The sequence below is a fragment of the Orcinus orca genome, chromosome 1, assembly GCF_937001465.1.
Source record: "Orcinus orca chromosome 1, mOrcOrc1.1, whole genome shotgun sequence".
In the NCBI taxonomy this organism is placed as follows: domain Eukaryota; kingdom Metazoa; phylum Chordata; class Mammalia; order Artiodactyla; family Delphinidae; genus Orcinus; species Orcinus orca.
The window spans coordinates 203,240,421-203,262,050 of NC_064559.1; the positions used below are offsets into that span (position 1 = coordinate 203,240,421).

Consider the following 21,630-nt stretch of genomic DNA (forward strand, 5'->3'; position numbering starts at 1 on the left):
TTAAACACTGTGAAGTGATTTATATTTGACACACAAATTCCCAACAGAAGAGCAATTCTTCTTGAGACACAGAAGGCGTTCAAAAGTTCCAATCAAGAGAACATTTTAACCCTATCACTAACAATGGTATTTCTGTTAGCAAGAGCCAAGGTGTAGGACTTTATTACTAGCCTCCAAGAAATTATACACCTTCAGTATATAAATATATCAACATTTTAAGGCTCCTTCTACATTAAAAATATGATAAGTGGGACAACTAGATGATATTTAGGAAGCCAGATCAACAGCAAAGCAAACCCAAAAGGAAACTGTTTCTGCAGATGCGCCAAAGAGCAATACATGCAAGCCCTCTGTTCAAATAAACATCATCTTCAAACAAAGGAACTGCAAATCACAGCCAGCTTATCATCTGACTACAGTCAGGCCAATCACTAAAATGTGGTAGGCCTGACAAGTGTTAGAAAAGACACGGGCTTTGAAATCAGAGGCCCAAGCCCAAGTCTCAGCTCTGACTACTTCATTCACTGGCTGTGTGATCTTAGAAGAGTTATTTAACCCCCTCCAAGCTTCTATATCGGTATCCGTAAAACAGGGAAGAAGTGACCCACTGGACAGACTTGTGAGAATTAAGTTAAAGGTGGGTAAAGTGCCTGGCCCATGGTGCAGCTCAGTAAGAGGCAACTAGCATTCTTATTACTGAACTTTTTTAAAGTTCATGCAGAAGTTTAAATATCTACTTTGCTAGACTTCCTAAAGGCATATGGAGATAGCGACCCCGCCCTAAAAAAAACCTCAACCCCGAGGAATTCACTGAACAGCACGCTGAAATGTCAGACATATTTAAACATACAAATATAAGAACAATCTTGATAATTTTTTTTTCCTTTTTTGCCTAACCAAGATGTTTTTCCCAGCCTTCTTACTTACTGGTTTATATTTACAATTTATCTGATAACATTAAGCACTAAGAGAATGAAACCAACATCAGTTCCAAAGGTCTCCTTTTGAATCTCTATCGATCAGACCTAATTTTTCAGTTTTCCAGTATAAGCCCACCTAGTCATAAAATCTTACAGTAGTGTGTCATCAAATAACACAAGCTACGTCAGGAATCATCACAACAGCTCCCATCTGTGCCAAGTGGTATATGCCAGAATATCTTAAGCACTACCTCCACCCTATGCATGAGGTGGGTCAGGTGGGCACAGTTATTCTTTCCTATTTCATAGAAGATGAAAATGCAGCTGAAAGAGATGAAGGAACTTGTCCTTGGATGCATTACTAGAAAGTGGTAGAGCGAGGTTTGAGCCCAGCTATACGATCCGCAAACATGGGCTCTTTCTACACACAACACTGCCTCCCATAATACCAGGAAGAAAAACATAATCTAGTTCAAAGAGGCTAAAGCTCTTTTTACATGGAGAAGTCAGTCATTAAGACTTGCATGAACAAATCAATAATGCAAGTCAAAACCACTTTCGCTTCTGCTATTTCTATAGACCAAAAGACTTTTATTTTCCTCTTACATAAGCACAATTTCTTCCTTCCCCAAGTCACTTTACATATTAAAACAGTCTACAGCTGCTTAATTTTAAGAATCTGGTTTAATTCTAAACAACTTTTTTTAAGGCAACAGAGACATCTTTTGGCCAATAAATGAAACTGCATGGTTACAGGAATACTAATATACGGTGTGCTGCACTGATAAGCCATTATCTATTTATCTTCCCACTGATTCCTTGCTCCTTTGATGTTCGAAAGCCGACGTGGTCTTGGCCCAATGTCCACAGAAGGAAATGTCCTGATAAAGAAAGGCAAAGTCAGGGTCTGGATCCCCTACCTGAAATGCAGTTCGATCTGAATGGATCCTTGGGTAGTGCTGCTGTTCTTAGAGGGCTGAAAGATACAGGTGAATACGTTTGTCATGCCAGGACTGGTCTTCTGCCCAGCATAGCGGGTGTCAAAAGCCATCATGGAATGGGAAACCAAGTTAACGGACTTCGTTTGGTTGGAAAAGCTCTCATAGAGCAGTTTACATTTCTTGAAGTCAAATCTAAGGGAGAAAGCAGACAAGATGTTGAACGCTTCCATTTTACAAAATTATGTACATTTAAGATAAAAGAACAAAATCATAAATATGCCTAAGTTCTATGAAGAATAACTTTCACTCTGAGATCTGTCACAGATTTTAACAGTGTCCACAAAATGGATTTAGTGTCACTTTGCCTTGTATCTCACTTTCCATTTCCAAGGAGATGCTCTTGTCCGTAGGAACTTCGTGAGGAATAACAATACCACGTATTTATTATATACTTGGTTCACTAGCGTTCTCATTTCTCACCTAAGTTTAGTAACACTATATATTTGTGATAATCCCCAAGGGATAGTAAGGGTCCCTTTAGTCCTTCATCTGTCAACTCCTAGCCTGCGTGGAAGATTCTCTCTCCAGAATCGGCTGAATTTTTACATAAGACCACTAAAGTTTACTGGGAACTGCCACAACAAATACTTTTCATACAGAGAAATAATGCAGCTGATGCAACAACAGAAAATGCATCTGGAACTGCCACTGTTTTAATAACAGAGAAAGCTGCAATGGGCAATCCATACAGAATTACTCCACATTGGAAAAAAAGCTAAGGGCATAACCAGTCATCAGAAAAAACTGCTGGCTCACAAGATAATCAATCTGGGACCCCAGCTCCACCATACCATGTTCTGATCAGCTGAATTAGATACGGGCCTGAATGAATTTTTAAGGGAAATACAAAATAGAAGATAGAGTGCTTCCATGGAAAAATTACTAGACTTGAAGTCCTGTTTTCAAATACTGAACCACTTTTCCAGCCATATGATTGACCTTACACTAGTCAAAAACTCTATCTGGAAAACAGGAGTAATATCTGCTCAACTTTCCATGGCTGTCAAGAGATGAAAATGAAAAGATTATCAAGTGTGAAAATACAATGCACTCTTGAGGGTTTTATACCAGTAATCGCAAATTCCTGGCCTACACTAACCAAGAAAATGACATAAATTAGTGAACTGCTGGGTAAGCACATGCCTTATCTAAAGGCTGCCCAAGTTGTTACTCAGTTTCCAGATGCTTCCAATTGAGAACACGGGCCCAGTACTGCCAAAGCTTCTAATTTTTCAAAAGCTGAAATCCAGACTTTTTATGTGCAATTCCCCAGTTTTCAAATGTTGGCCAGTTAGGCAGTCATCACTGCTGCTCCAGATAGCTCTGGGGCTCCCCCATGCAGACACACAGCAAAACTACCTCCTGACTCCTTTGCGCTCCTGTGGGACCACGTTCTAGCCCCACGGGGTTTACCAGGGATTCCACTGCCATTCAAGACCACTCCAGGGCTATTGTTTTTCTTGCTGGCACAGCAAACTGCTGTCAGTCAGAGTAACTAGAGTGAGCAGAGCAGCCCAAGACCCATAACAGACATGAAACACGAGGAGAAAAAAACATCGTCACTGTTCTAAGTCACTGGTATTTTGGAGTGCCTTTACTACAGCCTAACCTCAACTATCTTGACTGATAGAGACTGATGAATTTAAACTTTTAAAAAGCACTGCGCAGCTTCCCTGGTGGCGCAGTGGTTGAGAGTCTGCCTGCCGATGCAGGGGACACGGGTTCGTGTCCCGGTCCGGGAAGATCCCACATGCCGCGGAGCGGCTGGGCCCATGAGCCATGGCCACTGAGCCTGCGCGTCTGGAGCCTGTGCTCCACAACGGGAGAGAGAGGCCACAGCGGTGGGAGGCCCGTGTACCGCCCAAAAAAAAAAAAAAAAAAAAAGCACTGCGCAGACCAACAAAAAGCATCTTGCGGGCAGACCACATTTAGCTGTGAACCACCACTCTGTGACCTCTGTTCTACGTCAGAGGACAATGTGTGTGTTATTTGTATTACCATTACTAACAGTAAAACACTATAATTAAAGCCATACCTGGCTAAGGACCCAGCACCTTCTTTTCCTTTTGGATCTTTCAGCTCCAGACTTACATTTACCATATCAATGAGGAAGCTCATGCACGTGTACACTTCTCCGCTCAGAACAGTCTGGAAGAGGAAAATGCTGATCAATTCATAGTCGACGCCAATCTAAAAATGGGGTCGATGTCATGAAGCCTAATTCACTCGTGGTTCCATCTTCTTTCCCCAGGTAACTTCGAGGAACAGATACCCAGGATGACCATCAGCTGAGACCACGAGAGTTACGGAGGAACCTAACATCATACTCACATGAATGCTTGGGTCCTGTAAATCATAAGGCCGCAGGAATTCCTCTATGGGCTCTCCAAGGTTGTTCTCCAATAAACCCCGGATCAGCCTGTATTTGTACAAATCCAGAGAGCAGTGGACTGAGGAGAGATTGCCATGGATAGATATATCTGGCACAGTATGACTTATTTCTCTATGGAAAAAGAAAAAAGGTCACTTTCACAAACAAATCACTAACTTAATGTTGACATAGCTCACACCCAAATATAAGTGCTAACATATACCCACCTACATTATCAACCAATTAATTTACAACTTCCAATGACAAAAATTTCATGTGGGTCCACACGAAGCAAGTTAGTATAACGTGAGTGTCATGCGTCAGCTACAAAAGGCCACTTTTCTCCCAAAATATACATTTAGAAAGTCCCCAATCTGAGTTAACTAAGTAATCTATTAATAAAGAAAAATCTCATGAGACTCAGAAATAGCTTAAACATTATAGCTGGGAAAGCAATAAAAAAAAAAAAGATGACAAAACAGAAGGGAAACACACTCACAGGTACAAAGAACAGAGGGGTGGGGGCTGGGGCAAACACAGGTGAAGGGGGTAAAGTGGTACAAACCTCCAGCTATAAAATAAACAAGTCATGGGGATATACGATATAGCAGGGGTCTCCAACCCCCCCGGGCCACAGACTGGTACCGGTCCAGGGCCTGTTAGGAACCGGGCCACACAGCAGGAGGTGAGCGGTGGGTGAGCGAGTGAAGCTTCATCTGCATTTACAGCCGCTCCCCATCGCTCGCATTACCACCTGAGCTCCAGCTCCTGTCACATCAGCTGCGACACTACATTCTCACAGGAGCGTGAACCCTACTGTGAACTGTGCACACGAGGGATCTAGGTTGCGCACTCCTTGTGAGAATCTAAAATGGACAACCTGGAAGAAAGGGACAAATTTTTAGAAAGGCATAACCTTCCAAGACTGAACCAGGAAGAAATAGAAAATATGAACAGACCAATCACAAGGAATGAAATTGAAACTGTGATTAAAAATCTTCCAACAAACCAAAGCCCAGGACCAGATGGCTTCACAGGCGAATTCTGTCAAACATTTAGAGAAGAGCTAACACCCATCCTTCTCAAACTCTTCCAAAAAATTGCAGAGGAAGGAACACTCCCAAACTCATTCTATGAGGCCACCATCACCCTGATACCAAAACAAGACAAAGATACTACAAAAAAAGAAAATTACAGACCAATATCACTGATGAATATAGATGCAAAAATCCTCAACAAAATACTAGCAAAGAGAATCCAACAACACATTAAAAGGATCATACACCATGATCAAGTGGGATTTACCCCAGGGATGCAAGGATTCTTCAATATACGCAAATCAATCAATGTGATACACCATATTAACAAATTGAAGAAGAAAAACCATATGATCATCTCAATAGATGCAGAAAAAGCTTTTGACAAAATTCAACACCCATTTATGATAAAAACTCTCCAGAAAGTGAGCACAGAGAGAACCTACCTCAACATAATAAAGGCCATATACGACAAACCCACAGCAAACATCATTCTCAATGGTGAAAAACTGGAAGCATTTCCTCTAAGATCAGGAACAAGACAAGGATGTCCACTCTTGCCACTATTGTTCAACATAGTTTCAAAGAAGGAAAAGAAATAGGAAAAGAACAAGTAAAACTGTCACTGTTTGCAGATGACCGGATACTTTTACACAGAGAATCCTAAAGACGCCACCAGAAAACTACCAGAGCTAATCAATGAATTTGGTAAAGTTGCAGGATACAAAATTAATGAACAGAAATCTCTTGCATTCCTATACACTAATGATGAAAAATCTGAAAGAGAAATTAAGGAAACACTCCCATTTACCACTGCAACAAAAAGAATAAAATACCTAGGAATAAACCAACCTAACAAGACAAAAGACCTGTATGCAGAAAACTGTAAGACACTAATGAAAGAAATTAAGGCTGATACAAACAGATGGAGAGATATAGCATGTTCTTGGATTGGAAGAATCAATATTATGAAAATGACTATACTACCCAAAGCAATCTACAGATTCAATGCAATCCCTATCAAATTACCAATGGCATTTTTTACAGATCTAGAACCAAAAAACCTTAAAATTTGTATGGAGACAAAAGACCCCAAATAGCCAAAGCAGTCTTGAGGGGAAAAAACGGAGCTGGAGGAATCAGACTCCCTGACTTCAGACTATACTACAAAGCTACAGTAATCAAGACAGTATGGTACTGGCACAAAAACAGAAATATAGATCAATGGAACAGGACAGAAAGCCCAGAGATAAACCCACGCACCTATGGTCAACTAATCTATGACAAAGAAGGCAAGGATATACAATGGAGAAAAGACAGTCTCTTCAATAAGTGGTGCTGGGAAAACTGGACAGCTACATGTAAAAGAATGAAATTAGAACACTCCCTAACACCATACACAAAAATAAACTCAAAATGGAGTTTATAGAGACCTAAATGTAAGACTGGACACTATAAAACTCTTAGAGGAAAACATAGGAAGAACACTCTGACATAAATCACAGCAAGATCTTTCTTGATCCACCTCCTAGAGTAATGGAAATAAAAACAACAATAAACAAATGGGACCTAATGAAACTTCAAAGCTTTTGCACAGCAAAGGAAACCAGAAACAAGAAGAAAAGACAACCCTCAGAATGGGAGAAAATATCTGCCAACAAATCAATGAACAAAGGATTAATCTCCAAAATATATAAACAGTTCATGCAGCTCAATATTAAAAAAACAAACAACCCAATCCAAAAATGGGCAGAAGACCTAAATAGACATTTCTCCAAAGAAGACATACAGATGGCCAAAAAGCACATGGAAAGATGCTCAACATCACCAATTATTAGAGAAATGCAAATCAAAACTACAATGAGGGATCACCTCACACCAGTTAGAATGGGCATCATCAAAATCTACAAACAACAAATGCTGGAGAGGGTGTGGAGAAAAGGGAACTCTCTTGCACTGTTGGTGGGGATGTGAATTGATACAGCCACTATGGAGAACAGTATGGAGGTTCCGTAAAAAACTAAAAATAGAATTACCATATGACCCAGCAATCCCACTACTGGGCATATACCCAGAGAAAACCATAATTCAAAAGGACACATGTACCCCAATGTTCACTGCAGCACTATTGACAATAGCCAGGTCATGGAAGCAACCTAAATGCCCATCAACAGACGAATGGATAAAGAAGATGTGGCACATATATACAATGGAATATTACTCAGCCATAAAAAGGAACGAAATTGGGTCATTTGTAGAGACATGGAGGGATCTAGAGACTGTCATACAGAGTGAAGTAAGTCAGAAAGAGAAAAACAAATATCGTATATTAATGCATATATGTGGAACCTAGAAAAATTGTACAGACGAACCTGTTTGCAGGGCATAAATTGAGACACAGATGTAGAGAACAAACGTATGGACACCAACGGGGGAAAGTGGCAGGGGGGGAGGTGTGATGAACTGGGAGATTGGGATTGACATGTATACACTGATATGTATAAAACGGATAACTAATAAGGACCTGCTGTATAAAAAAATAAATAAAATAAAATTCAAAAAAAAGAATCTAATGCCTGATGACCTGAGGTAGAGCTGAGGCAGTGATGCTAGCACTGGGGAGCAGCTGCAAACACAGATTATCATTAGCAGAGAAGTCTGACTGCACAGAGACCATAATAAATCAATTGCTTGCAGACTCATATCAAAACCCTACCAGTGAGTGGCAACTGAAAACAAGCTCAGGGCTCACGCTGATTCTGCATTATGGTGAGTTGTATAATTATTTCATTATGTATTAATATGTAATAATAATAAAGTGCACAATAAATGTAATACACTTGAATCATCCCAAAACCGCCCCCTACCCAGGTCTGTGGAAAAAGTGTCTTCCACGAAACTGGTCCCTGGTGCCAAAAAGGTTGGGGACCGCTGCTATACAGCATGAGGAATACGGTCAATAACACTACAATAACTTTGTATGGAAACAGACTGTTACTATGTTCATAGTGGTGATCATTTCATAATGTGTGCAAATGTCTGATCACTATGTAGTATAGCTGAAATTAACATAATATTGTACAACTATATTTTGATGAAAAAGAAAAGGTGACAAGCTCTTTATTCATTTAGTGATAACTAAAGGCAGAACCAGTGTTTCATAATGAGCCCAGATGGGACATTAGGATAAAACCTGAATCAGTCACTCATTTCAGCTGAGATGGGCAGGAGTGAAGTTGAAAATGCCTGGGTGGGGGGAAGATACCTCATCCCAACACTGAAGAGCTTTTTCCCTACCCTCCTAGAGGTGAAGTGGGCATCGCAGATCCTGCAGACACTATGCTGAGTATATAAAGTAGAGGGTTAGGATTTGAAGTGGAAGAGGAATACAAAAAACTACTTTGTCTATGGAGAAAAACCTACATATAAGGTGAAAAAAGACTAGTCACGCAATCAACAAAGAAAAGCTGGAAAGGATTACCAAGAACCTCTGAGTTCCCATGTCTGTGCTGTGAGAAGCTGATAGAATACCTTGTGTTCAGTCATCACCTTCTATCTGGGCTAACAGGGTATAATTATCTGCACATAAACACTGATGGAAGTGGGTAAAGTTTAGATAAACAGAGTAGTAAAGCACATTTTTTTTTGGAAAGCTTTACTTGAAAAGAAAACAAAGTGTTTGATTTCTAAATAGTGAAGCTCCTCTTAAGACTTCTAAGCCAGTAAAATAAAATACAGCCCATGCCAACCATAACTGAAAACCAGCCAGGGAGCACTTGAATAACAAGTAAGAATGAAACACAAAAATCTCAGTGAGAGCGGCTAAACTGTATCATTAATCCAGAGAGAAACAAAACAGTGATATTAAATGACTTGCCCAAGCCCAAGAACTGCAAAGAGAGTAGCCAAAGAGGGATTAAAATGACACCCTGGAAAAGTAGTGACACTGCTTTTCAAAATGCTACAAATGAAAATCTCTTTCATTACTTTACAGCCATGCCTCATCTTTCCCTGAAGTTAAGATGCAAATGTTGCTGCTTTCTCCAAAATTAGTGCTCCAAACTGAAAGGCATCATACACTGTAACCAGCAGTCCCAGTCCAGGTACAGGGGCCAGGCGAGCATAAGCGCCACCAGAGGACCTTTTTTTTTTTCTTTTTTTTTTTCTTTGCGGTACATGGGCCTCTCACTGCTGTGGCGTCTCCCGTTGCGGAGAACAGGCTCCGGACGCGCAGGCTCAGCGGCCATGGCTCACGGGTCCAGCCGCTCCGCGGCATGTGGGATCTTCCCGGACCGGGGCACGAATCCGTGTCCCCTGCATCAGCAGGTGGACTCTCAACCACTGCGCCACCAAGGAAGCCCGAGGACCTTTTTAATACACACCTGAGGCTAGGCCCTGAGAGTCAGGTTCTGCTGGTCTCAGGTGGGGTCGGGAATGTTTCTTTTCAGTAAGTTTCCCAGCCAGATGTGGAACTAATGACAACTGAAGCCATGCTCTAAACTACAGATATTAAGCATCCTGTGTTTTGAAGCCAATTAAAAGGTAAATTAGAGTCAGTTCATCAGTCTTTATGTAGTACTTTCGGAAGGCTTAATAGAGTGAAATGGGCAAAATAGCATCTAAACAATTATTCTCATTAAATGGAGCTCCAGGGTAAACAGCAATAGCAGGTCCAGAATCTATTGTATTTGAAACATAGAATCCAGTGTCACTTCTTCCAAATACCTTCCCTGCCATCACTACCTCCCTACTCCCATCAAAATCCATGCTAAATTCATGTCCCTTCCTCTTTGTTTCCAAGGCACCTACTACAATCCTACAACACAGTTTATAACACGGAATCAAACACTAAGTTAGAATCATATACTTACCTTCCTATATCCCTCAACAAAACGTAAGCTCCATGACGGCAGAAGTTTTTTCTTTCATCACAGGAGCCCTCATGTCTAGCAGATAGTAGGGACTCAATAGATATTTGTTACATAGATGAAAAAATAAGTGAATACCTATGCCCTTCCAGACTTAATAGCATTGATTTCCAAGTTATTACGATTCTACTTACAACAGACAGTTATTTGAATATAAACCACTCACTTGTCCAAGTTCCTTTCCACCTGCAATTTCAATCTACAAGGCTCAGTCAAGAGGCTTCCTCCTGTCTGTCGCACAAAATAGGAGGAGAAGATCAGGTCTCCACTACTGTCTTCCGAGGCCTTAGTATACTCTCGTGGGTGTCTCTCTGCAGCAAAGATGTCCATGTCTTGCAGATCGACGACAATGCAATCTAGCAGGCAGACGTGGTCTTCTACACAGACCCAAGGAAAGAGAGACAATGAAGAAAATGGGACCCAGAAAGGGCTGGACCAGAATAAAACTAAAAAGCCAAAAGAAAGTTCATTTTCTCTTTGGAAAATGTTTAGCACTGCCTGGGTCAGAAAGCTGGGTGACCAGAAGTCTCCACTCTGGCACCAAGACCTCCGTCCACAATGCTCCGCATGTTGGACATCTCCTGCCCACCACCTGCATGCAAGCACATACTGTGCCACGTCCCCTCAGCGTCTCATTGCTGTCCCGAGACACTAACTGAGGCTAAAGGGCTTCTGACGAAAAGTACTTAATATGCTCCCTCCCAAGGAGATCCCACAGGGGTCTCATGTAGAGATAATGTTACCCAAAGGTTTACAAATTTTCCAGCAGCAAAATTCTTTTTTCCAAACAAACATCACATGTAACCATTTCCACCAGCACTGATCTAATCCAAACCACCTCCATTCTTGCCTAGACCACCATAAACTCCCCTCCAATATACCTATACAATTCCAGTCTGCCCTCACAAAACCATTCTGCTCACAAAAATACCTCAGTAATCCTTAAAAAAATAAGTGGGACCAAAACATTCTCTTCCTTTATATACTTTGATGGCTTTGTTTAATGCAAAGTTCTTTCTGTGAAACTCCCTTAAATCCCCGTAAAGCCCTGCCTAAGCCCACTGCCTACTTTTCCAACCTCATCTCAAGCCATTCTCTACCTTGCCCATGAAGTCTCGGGCTCACTGGCCTTTGTTTCCCCCACATGCCAGGCTCCTTGCTGTCTGAACAGTCTTACCCACAGCATACCCTCCTCTCGTCTCAACTGGGTCCTGTTCTTTCGCTTTACACCATTCTGTCTCTCCCATAACATTTATCTTAATCTGGCAATATTTAGATTAAGATTATCTTAATCTGTCAATATAAAGCTTATTTAATGGCTTTCTCATATCATTCACATCATGGCAGGAACTATGTCTAATAGCATGTTACTATACAGGAGAACATAGCGTGTTAATATATAGGAGAACAAAACATTGTTAACACCTGGATTAGGCAGGCACTAATTGAATTAGTTCTTGCCTTGTTACTGCATCGATAAATATGTGAAGTAGACAAAAATGGAGCTGGTGTGGCAGAAGGGGAAAAGGGATGGGAACAAAGAAAGGGCTTCAGAGATTTGCTAGGGTTGTCATGGAATCCCAGGGATATACAGAAGCAGTTTGAAAACCACTACCTTAACCCAATCTTAATCACATATAGAATTCCAGAAACAAACTGCAAATCAGGAGGAGAAATATTGTCAGGAAAGAGATCTTTCTATAAAACATCCCGAATCACTTCTTATAGGCTTCTAAATATATGTAAAATTGGCCTTATTCCTAATCATCATTGTCACCAGGACAACAACAGCAACAGAAGACGTGTATTGAGTGGCCCTATGTGTGCACCCAGCCCCACCCCACCCCGTGCTGTATGCATTTGTTATGCATATGTAGACTGGAGACTGGTAGGCAGTATCATGTAGGTTAAGACTGCAGGTTCTGGAGTCAGACTACCTAAATTCATAGTCCAACTCTACCATTTACCATCTACATCTACAAAACTATGGTCAAGTTACTTAATCTCTCTAAGCCTCTGCCTCTTCATCTATAAAATGGGGATAAAAATAAAACTCTATATCATGAGGATAAAACGCAAAAATTGATGAAAGAATGTGCCACAACGTCTGGCACGTAGTGAGTGTTCAATACCCAGTCTTTTACTGATGACTACAATAATCTCCTTTAATCAGCAATGTAACCATAAACCACTTTGCTCTCACCTCTGGGACTACAAGGTACTACAAGGAGTTAACCATTCCTTGCATCTATCTAACAAAAGACGTTCAGCAGCCTCCCTCAGCTAGCGTCCCACATTTCTCCAAGTCCAATCATAGTGGACTGATTTTCATCCACTGATTTTTGGGGCTAATCATATTCTGCTTCCCACACTCCTTGGAGCGACACTTCACTTATCCAATCCATCACCCATCCAGAAAACCAAAAGGCCAAAATTAGGCTTGCATCTGGAATGGCTAATTGTCAAATTCTAGAGAAGAGCCCAATAACTGGGCAGTTCATGTCTTTCAAAAACTTCACTCATAGTATTTCTTCTGTTACCTAATTCACACTAATATTTTTTTCAGAGTTCTTTTTTATTTTTCTAGAATTAAATAGTGACTTGCAAGGATGTGTCTAAGGATGCAGGAACTGTTCTAGTTATACTCACCATCTGGTGGCAACTGTTTTGACATATAAGTCCTAACGGACAATCTAAATCTCTTTATTTACACTGTCTTACCAATTTAACCCTACTCTAGAAGTCGCCCAATGTTAAATCTACATCCCAATGTTCTTAAGCCTTCTAAATCAATATCAAAATCGGATTATCACTAAAGACATGCTACCACTTTGTGGGCATCTGCTTGTATGGGATACATTCCCCCCCCTTAGGTTCCTCCAGTGGTCTCATGCATTTGCCCACCTTCATCATGCAGCTCCTCTCTCCTCTTTTACCTGGACTCCTGGAAACCTGACCAACAGAGGGTGTGGCTTGCTGCCCTTGCTGCTTGGTTGAAGTACTTGGCACAAACTCGCTCTTCAGGCTGCCCAGACTCATTCCAACAGGAGGCATCATGAACAGCCCCTCGGAATGGGTCCCTTTCGGGTCCTCCATGCTTGTCAGTTTCCTCACACTGTGTTTGGGAGTACCAGTTGGAGAAGCTGAAGGCACAGACTCCTGGGAAGAAACAGAAGAAAACTAGAAGGCAGGAATGGGACTGACTGTACCTACTATCCTGGAAGTCCCATCCCAGTCCCTGGACTCTTCAAAGACTCTACACCACTTGGTACCTCCCAAGCCCCCCAGATCCCATAAACAAAAGGGCCACAGGGTCATGATACTTTCTGCCACATGTAATTATCTGCAGAGATATTACATATAATTCAGTACCTGTTGAAAACTATAGCAATTTTGCAGGAACATATTTGATCTTTTGGCTTAAGAGCAAATGTCAGGATACTAATCACTGGTGGTTTAATCTAGGTCAAATACAACAAAAGCAAATCTCTCAGCCATATGATACATTATTGCTTTGCTGGAGGGGAGGTGCTTATTGTTCTAAGAAAATGCATCTAACAGCAATAGGGAATAAAGCCATTGTAATGTGTTTGTACTTTCCAGAAGTCTCCCCTCCTCTGTTTACATTTCTCATCTAAGTAACTGCAAATGAAAACAAAATGGAAAATATAGGTAAGCCATTCGTATTATGTTTCTGTTCAAGGGCATAGAAATTAAGGGCAAATACACAGTAAAATTAATTCTGTAATTCTACTGAAAATAATATACGCTTTTCTTACATACTTAGTACCTTCAGTTAATTGCTAACGGGGTAAATGTTTTTCACCAGAATGGTTCAATAATTGACGTTTAAACTTCCCATGGTTCCTTCCCCCAAGCCTCAGAGCTACATATCCAAATGGCTTCTGCAGGGTTGGTTTGTTCTCATCTCTCCCCTCTCACCAACAAGCTGGAAGGAGGGGAAGAATTGTTTTCCTTCCAGTACTGCTTTATATGTGTATTCCTGTCAGCATTTGAAAACGAGATAATACTGTTTGCCTTCACAGTTATCTTGAGTAGTAATTACATGTAACAGTGAAAGTTCTTATTTTTTGCAATTCATTTTTGCAAGGCAAATTACTAGGTAAATGCCATTATTTAAGCATTTCGACATTAAAAACCTTCCCTCTTGCTTAGTTTATTTAAACTCTAGAGAGTATTTGTTGCTCTTTCATTTGATTCATCTCTCCATCCTCTCTGAGTGGGTTTAAATAAATCAGTGGCTTGAGGAGATTAACTCAAAGCTTTTGAAAGACTTAGAAATTATGGTTTAAGCACAATCTATGATTGAGAAAAATGAAAGGAAAAACATATGTAAAAAATTCAAACCTGCACTCATTAAGACATGGATTTATGTAAAACAATTCCAAACACAAGGGAGTCATAGAACTCAAAGGCAAATAACCCCTCTGCAAGCTTTGATTTCAGGACTATTTCCTGTCCTTTAACCACTGGAATGCATGCTAGACAAACCTCACACGTGCAAATGCATTAAACGGCAAATGTAAAGCGATTTTTGGAGAAGAAAGTCACTACTCACTTCACACAGGCCTAGATCAGTGGAACCTGACTGTACATGTGGAGAGGTAAGTTTCACAGATAAGTTTATCTGATTACAAATACTTTAACAAGCGACACACTCCAAGCAGCCCTTATGGAATTCTACAGAACCACCACTGGTATGTAACAAGATAAAGTTTTTCTAGGATTTAAGGAAATAAAATAAGGTCATCAAAAAAGTACTACCTAGGGCTTTAAAAAGAAAAAAAAAGAAATTGCTTTTAATGATCCTTAACAAAGGCTTCTCTACACAGGAGGGAAGTGATTTGCCAAAGCAGAGGGAAAAGTGATAAGCAGGCTTTCCCAAGTAATGAAATATTTTAAAGAATTGTTTTTAAAAATTTTCTTTTTTAAGCGTATGAATGTGAATTGACTGCTGAATCCCATAACGTTTTTTCGAATAACCAGGAGGCAAAAAAACATATTATACCTTGAAGAAAAAGCAATCCTTGTATGCAATGCCACTGAAAATCAAATCCTCAAAAACAAATACAGGGAAATTTTTTCATTAAAATGCTTCAAACTACGTGCTATTATTTGGCATACTTAACAAAACAGAAACCATTCTGCAAAAATTTCTTGAAATATTTTGGCAATTCTTCTTTAGAAGCTAAATTCAGACTCAGCTCATTAAGCTCATATATAGATATATCTGACATAGAAAATAAGTCTTTATCTTTTCAGGAAGGGGAGAGAAACAAAAATGGTATTATTGAACTTGATCACCCATTCTGGCTCTAACTGATCTCTTCCTAAAGATTTAGGCTTCAAAACAAAGATTTACCACAAACAAATATATTCCAAAGAACTAACTAAAGGCTGAGAAGACAGTTCCCAAGAAGAATTCAGCTCTCCCTTGGGCAGTAAGGGCAGTAGAGTTGAAACAGAGAGGCAGTACCCTGAGGTGTCAGCGGGAACAACATTCATGTGTAAACACCAGCTCTGACACATTTGTTTAATATCTAGTCATGTTAATTATAAACACCTCATAGTAAGGAAAAGTAAATTTTAGAAGCAGTTATAAATCTTTCTTTTTATAAATGGATCTTTCTTTTATTTTCTTTAAGACTTAAGTCAGTAAACAGCAAAATGCTTATTACTCAAATATGAAAAGAGATTTTCATTAAGACCAAGGTTACTAGTTCTCTACTAGGCCTACTGTGAAAGGACAATGGTGATTTGTTTCATTTTTACTGTCTTAAAAAAAATACGTTAAGTGGAAGCCTATTTCTCGCTCTGGCAAGAAAGCCTACTGTTCCAGCAGGAGGGCTTCTGACCACAAGGTGAACAAGCACGTTCTCAGCCATCAGCTGTCTGAAGATGGGGCGTGACGATGAGCAAACCTGGTGATGCTCTTCCCTCTGCGTTGCTAATCACTGCTGTTCTGGTTTCACCATGTGCTCTGATCACTAAATCTGGTTCGGCTAAGCGGCTGTAGTGAGGTGATATAAGGACAACCTGCCCTCCAACCATCATTCAAACACCCCCACTCTGGGTCCTGAGCTCCAGGTTATGACACATGAACACAGTTCCTGTGGTTCTCACTGGCTCGTCTTCACTCTCCTCCTCACTCCACCCATTCCCACTCAAGGAATCAAATATTTTTGGTTCAGGGTGTTTAGGTTAGAAGTAGTGAATAAATGGCTAAGCGAAAAGTGAAACAAATGAAGAAAACTATAGACGTACTAATTTGAAAATAACAACATTATCTGAGTTTAGGTATTACCAACAAATACAGTCTTCCTATTACTTTCTGACCCGAGTTGAGCTCCTTGGCAAAGGCCTGGCAAGACTAGCAGCCTAGTCACTCTCTTCCATTTTCTTTTCTTCCTACACCTAGAGAGGCGAACAGGACCTTTTCTGTTCAACTTTGTATCTCTTCTGTAATAAACTCTGGAGTTCTTCCATCCTAGTTATTTTAATGAACTCACTGCCACATCCTTTAGAAAATTCAGAAGAGCTACAGCTATTTGGCAAAGGGCCAGTAAGACAGCAATAGCCTTTGCCAGTTTATTTTCCCCTACATAAACCTAATCTTAATACTGGGAGGTATAATCATACCGTGGTTAAGAGCATGGAGTATTGAAAGCAGACACACCAAAGTCTAAGGTCCACACTGTACTCCTCACTAGATTTTTTTTTTTTGCGGTACGCGGGCCTCTCACTGTTGTGGCCTCTCCCGTTGCGGAGCACAGCCTCCGGACGCGCAGGCTCAGCGGTCATGGCTCACGGGCCCAGCCACACAGTGGCATGTGGGATCTTCCCGGACTGGGGCACGAACCCGTGTCGCCTGCATCGGCAGGTGGACTCTCAACCACTGTGCCACCAGGGAAGCCCTCACTAGATGTTTAATCCAAAAGAAATTACTTAACCTATCTAAGTCTCAATTTCTTTTTTTTAATTTATTTATTTTCTTTATTATTATTATTATTATTTTGGCTGTTTGGGGTCTGATCAATGTGAGAAAAGCAGCTTAATCTCATTTCCATGAAGGGACTCATCTACTCCCCTGAAGGGAACATTATTAGAAGAAACACTTCTGACTCGTCTCTCCATATCTTACTGGTCCCTTCACAAGGGATGCATATCGATCCATCTGTTTAATGGAGATTGTGAACAGCAAATACTACTTGCCCATGTTTTTTCTACTGAGTAGTTCTCTCTAATCCTGTGGCTCTCTGCAGCCTGCAGGTGAAAACTAGGTGCTTATTCATAAAGCGTGCTAGTGCCTACTCAGTTCATCAAAATACCACCTCGGATTAAGAAGTGAGCAAGTAATGATAGCTTGATCTTGGTCCAATACTCCAATCAAGTTTTATCAGCCAAACCAATATTTCAATTCCTGTGGTGATGAAATATGTTTGTTAAAAGCATGGATTCTGGGCTTCCCTGGTGGTGCAGTGGTTGAGAGTCTGCCTGCTGATGCAGGGGACACAGGTTCGTGGCCCAGTCCGGGAAGATCCCACATGCTGTGGAGCGGCTGGGCCCGTGAGCCATGGCCACTGAGCCTGCACGTCCAGAGCCTGCGCTTCGCAACGGGAGAGGCCACAACAGTGAGAGGCCCGCATATCGCAAAAAAACACATCTAGAGGGACTTCCCTGGTGGTCCAGTGGGTAAGACTCCACACTCCCACTGCAGGGGGCCCAGATTTGAATCCCTGGTCAGGGAACTAGATCCTGCTTGCATGCCGCAACTAAGAAGTCCGCATGCCACAACTAAAGATCCTACATGCCGCAACGAAGATCCCACGTGCCACAACTAAAACCCAGTGGAGCCAAAATAAATAAATAAATATTAAAACACACATACAGGGCTTCCCTGGTGGCGCAGTGGTTGAGAGTCCGCCTGCCGATGCAGGGGACACGGGTTCGTGCCCCGGTCTGGGAAGATCCCACATGCCACGGAGTGGCTGGGCCCGTGAGCCATGGCCGCTGAGCCTGCACGTCCGGAGCCTGTGCTCCGCAATGGGAGAGGCCACAACAGTGAGAGGCCCGCATACCGCAAAAACAAACAAACAAACAAACAAAAAAAAACACATACACACACACACACCCCCCTAGAACATAAGACAGTCTCTAATTCCAGCAAGTTACTGGTCTCCTCAACTGCAAAAGTGGGTGGGACCACCTCCCAGGTCCTATCAGTGTTAAGTCTGTGATTTACTAGGGTTTCCCATTTTCATCATGTATTCTCAATGAGTCCTAGCTTTTCCAAATGTAAAATGAAAGCAGCAATCCTCATCCCAATTACCTCCAAACATGTTATAAGAAATAAGTGCTAACGTACTTTTAAACTGTAAAGCAGTATACTCTATATGATTTAATTATTAAGGTATTTTTATATGGCTTCAGATAAGCCTTGGGCCAAATCATGTCTTCTGAAAAAAGCCACATAGTATAAAAAGTTGATTACTATGAGCTCAGCCTATGAGGAAAGCATTATAAAGATGGTTCTGTTGATTTGTTTGCTAAAATAAGTTACTACATACAGTTAGTAAAAGTTGTAATTTACACTACCTCTATGAAAGGTTAATTGAAATGTTAATAAAATGTCCAAAAAAATATTCTTCAAGCCACATATACTACAAAAGTAACAGTGGTTAGGAATCTTCTTATGGCAGCATCTGAATTTTTCGACTGGCATTCCAATGCCAGGTGAACTGAGAAGGGAATGGGTGCTGACTGCTCACCTTATCTTGTAAGGTAAAGGTCCCAGGAATACCAGCAAAGAGAAACTTGTTCTTGACTTTCAACTTCCCCAAATTCGCTACAATCAGATTATTTGATCTGGAACTTTCTGGGATAAGAAGAACAGGAGCACCAGCCTCAATATCCAGGAGAACCCGTGAACAACGCTGGGCATGATCTCTCACCTGAAAGAAGAAGGAAAATTGGGTCAGAGGTTCAATTAATTCCCTAATTTTATAATCAAATTTCCAAAAGTTTCATGAATTTATAAATCTAAAACAATTAAAATCACACAGAATATATTCTATGAACACCAAGGAGTTAAATTAGAAATCAGTAACAAGAAGATAATGGAAAACCCCCAAACATCTGGAAATTAGACTATACACTTCTAAATAACCCATGGGTCACAGAAGAAATCACAAGAGAAATTTAAAAAATATTTTGACCTTACTGATAAAGAAAACACAGCACATTAAAATTCAGGGTTTCCCTGGTGGCGCAGTGGTTGAGAGTCCGCCTGCCGATGCAGGGGACACGGGTTCATGCCCCGGTCCTGGAAGATCCCACATGCCACGGAGCGGCTGGGCCCGTGAGCCACGGCCGCTGAGCCTGCGCATCCGGAGCCCGTGCTCCGCAACGGGAGAGGCCACAGCAGGGAGAGGCCCGCGTGCGGCAAAAAAAAAAAAAAAAATTCATGGAATGCACTTAAAAAGGTACTTAAAGAAAAATGTTTAGCATTAAATACTTATTTTATATTAAAGATTTAAAATCAATAAAGCTTCCAGCTTAAGAAGGTAGAAAAGCAAAATAAACCTAAGTAAGGAGAAGGAAGACAATAATAAAGAGCAGAAACCAGTTATTTAGAAAACAGATAAACAACAGAGAAAAATCAATTCAACATTTATAGAACACTCTACCCAACAACCATTTTACATTCTTTTCAAGTGCACACGGCATGCTTGTTAACAGTATGCATGGGCCTAACACAGGCCTCCATAAGTTGATTGAAAGTATAAAACTCTACCTATATTAATCAAGAAAAAATGAAGGAAACAAAAATCACCACTATCAGGGAAGAGTCAGGGACATTGCTAGAGAACTTAATATTAAAAAGATGTGGGAACCTATGAACAAGTTCATGCCAACAAATTGACAATTCAGACAAAGTAGACAGATAACTTAAAAACACACACAAACTATCTCGAGCTAACATCACATACATCTGTGAAAGACAATGTTTTCCCTCTAAGATAAGGAACAAAGCATGGATACCCACTCTCACCACTTCTATTCAACATTGTAGTGGAAGTCCTAGTCCACACAAAAAGGTATACAGGTTGGAAAGGAAAAAAGAAAACTCTCTTATTCACAGACAACATAATAATCTATGTAGAAAACCCTAGAGAATCTAAAGGAACTACAATAAGTAAGTTTAGCAAGATTGTAGGATATGAGGTCAGCATGTCAGTATATGAGTCAATTATATTTCTCAAACTTTCAATAAACAAGTGTACATTGAAATTTTTAATTGATACAATTTACAACAGCATCAAAATTGTGAAACACCTAGGGATAAATTTAACAAAAGATGTGTAAGAAGGGTATACCCAAAACTACGGAACACTGCTGAGAGAAACTGAAGATCTAATTAAATGGAGGGATACACCATACTCAAGGATCCAAAGACTCAATACTGCTAAGACGTCAATTCTCCAGATATATGGATTCAAGGCAATCCCAATCAAATACTAGCTGACTTTATTGTAGAAACAGACAAGCTGATTCTAAAATTTATAGAGAAAAACAAGGGACCTATAATAGCCAATACATCTTTGAAACAAGTTGGAGGACTTACACTATCTGATTTCAAGACATATCATAAAGCAAGAGCAATCAAGACAGGGTGGTATACAATTAAATATAAATCAATGGAACAGAATAGAGAATAAGGAAATACACGCATACATTCTCAACAGAAGTGTCAAGGTAATTAAATGGGAAAAGAATAGTCTGAATACATATACGGAAAAAAAATCTCAACCCTTACTTCACAAAATACACAAAAATTAACTCAAAATGGAAGAGGTCTAAAATTATAACACTTCTAAAAGAGGAAACAGGAGAAATTTTTTGCCACCTAGTGGTAAGCAGATTTCTTTCACAAAACACACAGCACTAACCTAAAAGAAAAAAATTGGACTTCATCAAAATGAAAGACTTCTGGGACTTCCCTGGTGGTTCAGTGGTTAAGAATCCACCTGCCAATGAAGGGAACACGGGTTCGAGCCCTGCTCCGGGAAGATCCCACATGCCGCGGAGCAACTAAGCCCGTGCACCACAACTACTGAGCCTGTGCTCTAGAGCCCGCGAGCCACAACTACTGAAGCCCGTGTGCCTAGAGCCCATGCTCTGCAACAAGAGAAGCCACTGCAATGAGAAGCCCGTGCACCGCAACAAAGAGTAGCCCCCATTCGCCGCAGCTAGAGAAAGCCCAAGCACAGCAACAAAGACCCAACGCAGTCAAAAAATAAATAAATTTAAAAAGAGAAATTTAAAAAAAAAAAGAAAGACTCCTGCTTTTCA

The 21,630-nt window shown here is 40.7% G+C and overlaps 2 protein-coding genes across 13 annotated transcripts in view; one reads left to right on the top strand and one right to left on the bottom strand.

The window, feature by feature from the left end:
- Nucleotides 1–21,630, top strand: part of LOC117202358 (basic proline-rich protein-like) — a 447,146-nt gene that overhangs the window by 253,681 nt on the left and 171,835 nt on the right. The gene's annotated exons all lie outside the window — the stretch shown is intronic.
- The window catches only part of VPS13D (vacuolar protein sorting 13 homolog D), a 245,260-nt gene that overhangs the window by 173,369 nt on the left and 50,261 nt on the right, over nucleotides 1–21,630 (bottom strand). For all 12 annotated transcript variants that reach the window (XM_033432975.2, XM_049695910.1, XM_049695917.1 and 9 more), the window contains 6 exons: nucleotides 19,047–19,229; nucleotides 13,194–13,416; nucleotides 10,424–10,634; nucleotides 4,253–4,424; nucleotides 3,957–4,069; nucleotides 1,841–2,053 (listed from right to left, as the gene is read on the bottom strand). In XM_033432975.2, coding sequence (XP_033288866.2) covers nucleotides 1,841–2,053; nucleotides 3,957–4,069; nucleotides 4,253–4,424; nucleotides 10,424–10,634; nucleotides 13,194–13,416; nucleotides 19,047–19,229 — 1,115 coding nt within the window. The remainder of the gene's footprint in view (nucleotides 1–1,840; nucleotides 2,054–3,956; nucleotides 4,070–4,252; nucleotides 4,425–10,423; nucleotides 10,635–13,193; nucleotides 13,417–19,046; nucleotides 19,230–21,630) is intronic.